This window comes from Diceros bicornis, chromosome 1 (genome assembly GCF_020826845.1).
Source record: "Diceros bicornis minor isolate mBicDic1 chromosome 1, mDicBic1.mat.cur, whole genome shotgun sequence".
Taxonomy (NCBI): domain Eukaryota; kingdom Metazoa; phylum Chordata; class Mammalia; order Perissodactyla; family Rhinocerotidae; genus Diceros; species Diceros bicornis.
The window spans coordinates 51,947,580-51,957,117 of NC_080740.1; the positions used below are offsets into that span (position 1 = coordinate 51,947,580).

Genomic DNA, 9,538 nt, shown 5'->3' on the forward strand with positions numbered 1-9,538 from the left:
ACAGCTGTGTAGAAGGGTCAGAGGGCAGTTGTCCACGTAAGAGCAGGTCAGCAGGCTCCAGGGAAGACTTTCTTAGGAAGATGAAATTGTGAGAATAACTCATTTACCCAAATTTCTTCAGAGGAGACATATAAGTGGCTGAGAATTTAGGGTTAAATCACTGAGAGGAACATAGAAAACCAAGCAAATGGAAAAACAACACAATTTATTAATTCCAGAGGAAAAAAGTTTTGAGGGAAAATAAAAATAATCATAGTTAACCATGTTTCAGCTGTGAATATATTAGTATAATTATATAAACGGCATGCAAGGCTTTTGACTGACCCAAATTATGATCTATGTACATTGGCAGGATGAGGAAAAAGGGAGGATGCAAGTGGAAGAAGATGGCAAGGAGAAAAGAGAAGCAAATATTCATTGTGGACCACAGATAACGCCTGGACCTGAGAATCAAGAAATTGAGAGACAGGGAGGAGGTAAATACCAAAAGAAACAGTTAAAACTCTGGTTCCTCTAGAGAAGAGGCTAAGGGGTTGTGGGGAGGGCTGTTTGTCAACAACCCAAGGCTCTGAGATTTTTCGTACTTGCATGCTAACAAGTTAGCTTGCCCCAGTTTCATGGAGGCTGGCAGAAGATACAAGACTCTTGGATCAGAGACAAAGAACAGTCTATTATGCACAACAGTAATATTACAGTATTTTTTTATTTCAAAATTTTGTTTCCTGAATCCCAATTCTCATAGAATGACACCTGTACACACAGTGGGATGCATTACAGGAGAGGAAGCCTGAGCTTAGGGAACCTGAATTTTTAATAACAGACAGTAAGACTGCCTGCCTTTTGCTTCAGAGGAAGATGCTATCTCTTCCAAGGCTATGTGCTATACAAACATCCTTTAAAAGATAGTAGGGAACAAAGCAGGGCAATCAATGCCTCACTCACAAGACGTGCAGAAATGCAAGAGACGCATAAAGAACTGATTCCCCAAACTGCCGTTTTTTATAATCAACCTCCTTGAATTATTTGATGTTTAAAAATTACATGCACGTATAACTTTCATAAGTTATCATAAGAATAAATAAGTTTTCATAAGAATAAAAATCTAATAAGTTAGATATTTTAAATTATTAAACCAACTCGCCTAACCCTTACTCCTACTGACTGGGCATCTTTTCTTTCCAACGGAGACCCAAGGTTGGAGAAAATTGGAAGACGAAGTGTTCTGAACCGTGCCGCAGGGAGGACTCGTTCAGAGGAGGATGGGCAGTCCCAACCTCAGCGATCCCATCCGTGGCGAGAGCAAGGCGGTGAGGCCACGCACCCCGCCCTTCCCTGGCCCTGGCCGCGCAGCCGGGGCAGGCTCCTCCACGGCCCTGAGTGCCCGGTTCTGCCCCTGTAACCCGGACTGGGGGGCCTACGCAGGGGGTTGTAGGATAATTACAAGCCACGTGTGTCAAGTGCCCGGAGCAGCCCTTTTGTAGTTTCTGTTGATTACATTATCTGGGGTGTGAACGGAGCCCCGCTGAAAATCAAAAACAGCAACACAGACCAGCTGAAGTAGCCAGCGGGGGCTCGTCCCGGGGATGAGCGCCAAGGCGGGTCTCCTGAGCCACGGCCGGACGGCGCAGCCCCGACGCCCTCCGAGGCAGGGCAGCGAAGAGGCGGGCAGCTCGGCCGCGTCCCCCGGAGGATGCGCGCCACGGGACATGCGCGCCACCCCTCGCCGGTGCGCACAGCTGCTCGGGGCGCTGGAGGGCCCGCGTGTCCAGCCCGGCCCCTGCCCTGCCTGGCCCTCGCACCCACTACTTCCACCTTTGCCACTCCCTTGTCCGGCCTTCGCACTGCGCGGACCGGGCGGGGGTGGGCGCCTCGCGGCTTCGCTGAGACGCCGGTCTGCGCCCTTACCCCTCCTTCGGACACAAGCCACCTCCCGAGGCCGCGGAGGCAGGCCTGGCTGCGCAGATCCCGTTTATCGGCCCCATCTCCCATTACATAAGGCGGCGCCCCTATCTCCGCGGGGCATCGCCACGACCGCCGGCCCAGCGCGCCTTCTCCCACGCGCGGGGGCGCGGCTCCCCACCGCTCCCGCATCGGTTTTGCTGGTCCTGTGGGGTAGGGGGCGTTGACTCATCCGGGCGCAGGGATCCGGGACTTGCCCTACGGTTGTTCCCCGCTCCTTCCCTCCTCAAAGAGACCCCAGGAGAGATGTCATTGGCCCTATTTTACAGACGAGGAAACTGAGGCCCACAGAGGGGTCACACAGCCAGATGGCAGCACTTCAGGCACTGGGGGGCCACGAGGGGCAGGGGCTGGCTTCCGGCTGTCAAGGCCTGCAATTGGGCTGGGAAGCTTGAGGTTTGGACAGAAGATAGGGTGGGAATCATGTGTGGGAGGAGAAGGTCGGCAAGGCTGAGTGACTTCCGAGCAGGAGTGGCAGCTCCAGCATCCCTTGGAAGACCCTTGTGAGGATACTGAGCCCCACTAGAGGGAGGGCAGTGGTTGCCTGAGCAGGCAGAAGGGGCCTGGAGGGGCAGGCGCTGGCTTAGGGGAGGAAGTGGGTGAGGGGGAGAGCTTGACATCAGCACCCGATAGGCAAATGCTGTGGCCTCTGTTGCAGGGGTTTCTGGAGGACTCCTAGAGAAATGAGGGAAGAGCAGGAAAATATCTACATGCTAGTGTTCTTGCAGGAGGTAGGCTGCTCACAGGGGACCCAGGAGTGGAGGCAGGCCCAGGAGCTGCGCTCCACAGCCTTCATTATGCAGAAGGAAAACTTGAGGCCCCCAGAGGGCAGGGGTTGGTCCCATAGAGACTGGTGGACAAAGGTGGTCATCCGAGGTCTCAGGGGCACTGGAAACAGTTACACTCTCCAACCTGGGCTAAGGCTAGGTCCACCTCCTGCTGGCCTGGCACATTAAAGGCTTCCCAGCAAGATGGGGCCACACTGAAGGCTTGGGTGAGGCGCCTAGTGTCCAGGGTACCTGTGCTCAGAGTTATCATCAAAGCAACTTTAAAAAGGAAAGGTCCCAGGGGGTTCCCTGAATCTGACTGGATCTTTCAATGGAGACCTGGGAATCTAAACTTTTATCGTCCTTCCCACGGTGGGGGCAACGGGGAATCAAGAAAGAAGTGACCCTCACTCTTCTCCTTTTACCCTGTTTGAATTGTGGATCCAAAGCAAGTGTTACTCTGGTAATATAGGAGACCAGTTCATTGAAAAAACAGAACCTCCAAATTCCCACATCTGATAAGACTCTAGTCTGGTGAACCAAACGGTCTGAGGACAGGAGCTGGGCAGGCCACTCAGGTGGTCACCAAGCTAAAGTGCTGGAGCTCCGGCTGGCAGGGCTGGCACCAGGCCCCCCTCAGGGCCTTCTTGCTTACCCCTGGAGTAAGCCCATCCAGATCTTGGGAACTGCCCCGGACCCCTCCCAATATTGTCCACAAGAAATCAAACTCTTTCCTTTATGCGACACTGGATTTTCCACAAAGTAAAATCAAGATGAGTAAAGATGTGGTTTCTAGATAGTGCCTGACAAAGCGGAGACCAGAGTGTGAAGCGTCACCACTTGGGCCTATAAAAGCTGCCTCAAGAGGCCAAGGTCACAAGCCGCTCAGCTTAGGCCAGCCTACGTGTCTGCTCCCGGCTCCTCCTGTGTTGGCTCTGAGCTCCATGGCGCTCTGGTTGACCGTGGTCATTGCTCTCACCTGCCTTGGCGGCCTTGCCTCCCCGGGACCCGTGCCTTCCTCCAAAGGCCTCACGGAGCTCATTAATGAGCTGGTCAACATTACCCAGAACCAGGTGAGTGCCCACTGGCCAGGGTCCCAGCTCTGAGGGTGCTGGGTGGGTGATTCTCAGGAAGGGTACTGGTGGTCATGGTCTGGGCCATGAAGGCTGGGCCTGGTTCTAAGATGCCTGTGGGGCAGGAAGAAGCCCTATGGACCAGGGGACAGGCCCAGCCATGGGGGAGAGATGAGCCAGGCTAGGGGGTGCAGCAATATGGATGGACCTATGAAGGGATTTGGCAGAGCTCCCATGGACCACCTGCTCCCCTGGCCTGGCCCTGCCTGCCACTGCCAGCTCCTACTCAGCCCTTTCTGAACAGAAGCAAGCAGAGAAGGGCCAAAACCCTCCTAGAACCATTTGGCATTTGCCAACTGTATTTGAACGCAATAATGGGGCTATTCTTCACAGCATCTAAGTTAAGCCCATTCTTAGGGAAGGGTTCATTAGGGTTCTCCTCAGCAGTGACAGCTCACACTGTCTGAGCACGGATTATGTGCCAGGCCTGGTGCTGGGTGCTTTATACCTCTTTTCTTCGCTGCCAACCACCTTAATAAGGAGGTACAATGACCCCATTTTACTGACTAAGCTTCAGTGAGGTTAACTGACAAAAGCCAGATGCAAACCAGGCCTGGCCAACACCCGAGTGCCCTTGCTCTGAACTGCGGTATCCTCCAATTCAGAAGGCAGAGTGTTTATACACTAGACCCCACTGCTCCCCATCTGACTGGCCTGGCCACTCCCTCCCTCACCCTACCGTGCCTGGCCCTCCCCAGCAGGCCCCTTCTTGACCCGCCTGGTGTCTTCTGTCCTCCTGCCCTGGCTATGGCGAGCTTTGCACAAGGCTTATCCCTTACTGGTTGTGTCACTCAATTTTTCTCTCTCAGCTCCAAGATCCTATACAATGGGACTCCCTTACTGTGCAGAGCAGGAAATGAAACTGAGGAACATTGAGGGGGCCCAGGCCTCCCTCTGTGCTTTACCAGGGATGCTTGTGGGGCCTGATCCCCATGGAGACCTGGCCTGGGCTGGCCAGGGCAGGCCTGGGGCCCCTGCCAGCACTCAGCTCACTGTCTTTTTGCTCCCTCAGGCCTCCCTCTGCAATGGCAGCATGGTGTGGAGCGTCAACCTGACAGCTGAGACGGTAAGGACCCTTGGGTGCTGGGAGGGAGGTAGCTGAGGCTGTAGGCCTTGGGCTTGTCTTCCCTGAACCTCACTCACATGGCTGGGGGGTTCCAAGCAAGCTTCAAGAGCCACCCTCTCTCCCCTCATAATCTGGGCCCCTCCCACCACCCAGACCCACCTCCACCAGGCCTCTCAGTCCCCCTTCTCCTGTGAACTCACTGAAGGTACCACCCGAGCCATGTACCTGGGGGCGCCCAGCAGGGCCTGACACCAGGTGTTTTCCTCCCCTCAGTACTGTGCAGCCCTGGAATCCCTGAACGACATCTCCAACTGCAGCGCCATCGTAAGGACCCGGAGGATGCTGACTGCACTCTGCCGTCACAAGCCCTCAGCCGGGGTAAGGCCCCCTGCCCTGCACCCCCCACCCTGTACCCACTCCTGCCAGCTCTGGGTCCACCCTGGGAGCTCCAGAGGAACCTGGCTGAGCATCTGAGGCATGCGTCCACCCAGAGGTGGGTCCACTGTGGCAGCAGGGTCATGGCCTTTGGGATTTCTGGACCTGGGCTTGAGGGCTCCTGACTCCTACCTGAGCTTCAGTTTCCACATCTGTAAAATGTGGGTAGTAACAGTACCCACCTCATGGGGGCTTTTATGAGGATTAAACAAGCCAGTCCCTGGAAAACGCCTGGTGGACGCTGGTCGTCCTTGCTCTGGCGCCCCACTAACGCACTGGCCTCTTTGTCCTGCAGCAGGTTTCCCGTGAGCGCATCCGAGACACCAAAATTGAAGTGATCGAGTTGGCAAAAGACCTGCTCAACAATGTGAGGAAAACTTATCGCCACGGAGAGTTCAACTGAAGCATGAAAAGCTAGCAGCATCATTTGCAGAGGCAGACCCTGACCATTTAAGTTGCAGATCCATTTTTCTTTCAGATGTCAGAAATTTCTTGGGGAGATGGGAAGGAGGGTTAGGGAGGGGGGTAAGATTTCCTCAGCTTAGACCTCAGCCTGTGCTGCCTGCTTTCTGCCTAGCTGACCCCAGCTGCCCCTTGCCTTGGTGCCCGGGGATCGGCCTGCTGGGCCTCCTCCATCCGGAGCTCCGAGCTTGGTGGACAAGGGTGGAAACATTGCCCCACATGACCTCCCCCTCGTCAGAGCAAACTGTAGCATTACAGTGGGCGCCACCCTTGCCAGACACTTGGTGGGAGAGAGACCTGCTTTATACAGGGGCAACTGAGGCAGAAAGCAGTTCAGACACATTTCTTCTTGGCCTTATTTATTATTATGTGTTATTTAAATAAGTGTGTTTGTCTGTACTGGGGATAAGGAGGGACTGATGGTGCCAGAACTTGGAGCCCAGGGTGTGGAAACTTGGGGCTCCAGCACTAAAGCAGCGGGCGTTAGGAGTCCCTGGGAATAAGTACTGTGTGCAAAATTCTGCTACCTCACTGGGGTCCCGGGCCAGGGCAGGGAACAGGAGAGATGGCTGGAGTAGCCGCTCTTGTCTACCAGCCAGCAGTCGGCCCTCAGCCAAGGAGTAATTTATTGTTTTTCCTTGTATTTAAAGTTAAGTATTAAAATATATTATCAAAGAGTTAATATATAAAAAAGCAGCCTAGAACACTGCATATGGTGTGTGTGGATTGGGGGAAGGGGTCGTTGAATAAGCTGTTTCATTGACTTTGTCAAACTGGAAGCCAGAAATAAAGATGCTGACAAGAGACCTGATGGTGTTTGCCTTTTATTTTGGCCTTTGGGGATGCTGGCCTATGTTCTTAAGACTCTGACGAGCTCTTTGGGAAGCAGGCCAGTTGGAGGAGGGGGCCTAGGATGGAATCGAGGGGGAGTGAGGGACAAGACCTGGGCTAAAAGTAAGCAAGCCTCTGGGGGAGGCGGGACCTGGCCTGGAAGAAGCCCCCCCACCTACTGCCCATTGGGAGGGGAGGAAGCCTGGGCCATGTGTCAGGGTTCAAGGAGGGCGTCTGGAGCCAACAGAGACCTCAGAAGTGATCTCAGGATCACAGCTCTCGATGAGTGTCCAGCCTGTGTCTAACACCACCTACACACCCTCCAGTGCCTCCCTCATAACCTCTCTGCGGCTCAGAGAGGAGAAGATGGCTTGCCCAAGGTCATACAGCGGATAAGGAGCAAAGTCAGGATTTGAACTCAAAACTCATTCCAACTCCAAAGCCCAAACGCTTACACTCTGCCTCCCTCTGTCCAAATGTCATCTGGCCTGAACCCATGACCTTTATAATATTGTCATCAATCTGTTTGGGAACCTCTCCTGATAGGGAGCTCACAACCTACCTTCTAGGGACAGCCCGTTCAATTTCTGGACACCTCTCATCATTATAGAGTACACATACAACATATCAATTGACTTGTGGCCCTTGGACTGTGGAGCGACTAGAGCGGACAGCCAAGGTCGCAGGGCCCTGGTCAGACCATTCCTCTGAGCAGGTCTTTTTACTTTTCCTTCAGCCCAAGTCAGCACCTGGAGTGCAAAAAGCAACAGGCCTCAGCCAACCACAGCTAATGGTCATGCCCATCAGCAGTGGTTTCCACGGTGAATCTTTGGGAGATGCCCAGAGCAGAGGGCTGCCCCAGAAGGACAGGATGCCTTTGCAGTGGGTGGTGGTGTCATCAGAAAACAGTCTCAAACACTAAGTCCCACGCAGGTGCCCTCCATGGGGAGCCCAGAGCCCTGTGGGAACATCTTACAGCAATGCCCAGAAGTCTGTGGAGGCAGCCACCCAGGAGCAGCGAGAGCTCATGCTGTGCATGATTCAGGCAACAGCGGCCATGGCAGGATTTGTTCAGGGGGCGAAGGAACGCAGCAGACCGCTCCAGAAACCACACTCAAATAGAGTGGACACCTTGCTTCCACCCAGGCAGAGGCAAGTGAAGAAGCCCCAACCAACAGTGCAGGATGCTAGGGATGCTCAGCCCGGAGAGGGAAGACAGAGGGAGGGGGCGCAGGAGCTGAGTGTCACATGGGCTGTCCAGAGCAGGGAGTGAACTGTCTCTGTGGTCCCAAGGGGTCTCAGAACCTGTTAAGTCCCACTATATTTGCCTAGGACTGCCTACGGCCTGCACTGCACCAGCCTTCTGGGTTAGCAATGACCAAGATACCACATGCACTCAAGGTTTAGCACCAGAAAGAAGTCGTTGAACAATGGAGGGTCTGGAGAAGGGTGCTCTACCCTGGGAGGGCAGGAGGTTCAAAAGTCGGGAGTAGGGGTAGGAGGCAAGATCTCTGCTATCCTTCTCTCTCCAGAGATTCAAAGATTTTAAGGCCAGAAGGATATTTATGGAAGATTGATTTTTTTTTTTTTAATACAAAACTTAGTGATCCATCTGCTGGTAGCATCACCTTTGACCCATGTCCTCTCTGCTCAACCAGGGCATTGGCCTGTCTGTCCACAAGAAAGATGGAAAGTCTTCCAGTGAAATTCCATGTGCATCTCCTGAGAACAAACACTGGAATTGAGGTTGGTGTGGGGAGGGTCCCTCAGGATTTCCCAAGGATGTATTCGAAGCCATACAGTCAGAAAGGCCCTGCAGCTGGGTGCACAGTGCTGACAGGTCCACCCGGGCCCTACCACTAGGGGTCCGCAGAGGGCCACATCCTTGGCCACCCACAGCTCCCTGCCTGTGCCTCCAAGACTGTCCCCCAGACAGAGGACCTGTGGTCACTGGTGGTGTGCAGTGAGCCGGAGGGGGCTCGGGGCCTTCCAGGGATGAGGACACCTCACAGAGCCACAGAACCAAGCCACTGCTGGTGGCAACAAGGAGGTGGGCCCAGCTAGGAAAGAGAAAGAAAGAAAAAGAAAGAGAAAAAAAAAGGTATGTGTCAGCTCTTGCGGCTGGAGCATCACCACCTGGGGACTGACCCCTGGGGTATTTGTGGGAGTTTTCTCTAACTCTGTGGTCTCACTTCTCTCATGCACAGGCAACCCTGAGCAGGGCCCAGAGAGAAGGGGGGTTGGGAAGAGATAAGAGTGCTTAGTGAGTGGGAGGGAGATGCTGGTCATGGGGCCCAGGGCGGGGAGCCTCTTGGCACCCCGGGAAGCCCAGGCCTGGGAGGTTTCACTGGAAGAGGGGCTGGGGCTCAAGTGAGAAGTGAGAGACACACGCGAGTTTCCGGTGAACTCGGCACCAAACACCTCTGTTTGCTGCTCAGATGAGGTGTCAGAAAACACTCCAAGTGACTTGGGGGTTTCTCTGAGGCTGGCCCTCTGAACTGTTCAGGACCCAGGAGGATGGGGGCCTGCCTCTTGTTTCCTTATGACCGAGCACCTGGAAGGCTGGGGTTTATCAAGTCCATCAGTTATCACTCTTTCATTATGATCAACAGGGAAGGAAGTGTCTTCTGCTTATTATCTTAATTTAGCTGGTCAGTTTGAACAGACTCAAAAACTGTTCCTCCCTTCGGCTGACTCCCTTCTAAGAAGACCTGGCTGAGTCCTGGCTGACCATGTTCCAGATGGGGCGGCCTGGCCTGGGACATGCTGGCCAGTTACCTAGCCTTCCTCGAGGTCCAGGCCGGTGTCAGAACCGATGGCTGTATCCACGGTCACCCCTCCCCCACACACTGCCCACTCCTACTCTGAAAAATAAAAGTCAGAAA

The 9,538-nt window shown here is 54.1% G+C and overlaps 1 protein-coding gene across 1 annotated transcript; it reads left to right on the plus strand.

The window, feature by feature from the left end:
- Nucleotides 1-1,583: 1,583 nt before the first annotated feature.
- On the plus strand, nucleotides 1,584-5,763 carry IL13 (interleukin 13). The gene is made up of 5 exons (XM_058548857.1): nucleotides 1,584-1,818; nucleotides 3,654-3,799; nucleotides 4,872-4,925; nucleotides 5,199-5,303; nucleotides 5,656-5,763. Exons 1-5 carry the CDS (start codon nucleotides 1,584-1,586, stop codon nucleotides 5,761-5,763), a joined length of 648 nt encoding a protein of 215 aa, XP_058404840.1.
- Nucleotides 5,764-9,538: the final 3,775 nt, after the last annotated feature.

Bases quoted from the DNA above. Each gene is read 5' to 3' on its own strand.
- IL13 (XM_058548857.1), top strand. From the start codon at position 1,584: ATGAGCGCCAAGGCGGGTCTCCTGAGCCACGGCCGGACGGCGCAGCCC. The intron at 1,819-3,653 runs CACTCCCTTGTC...CGGCTCCTCCTG, and splicing joins CCCACTACTTCCACCTTTGC to TGTTGGCTCTGAGCTCCATG. The intron at 5,304-5,655 runs GTAAGGCCCCCT...TTTGTCCTGCAG, and splicing joins GTCACAAGCCCTCAGCCGGG to CAGGTTTCCCGTGAGCGCAT.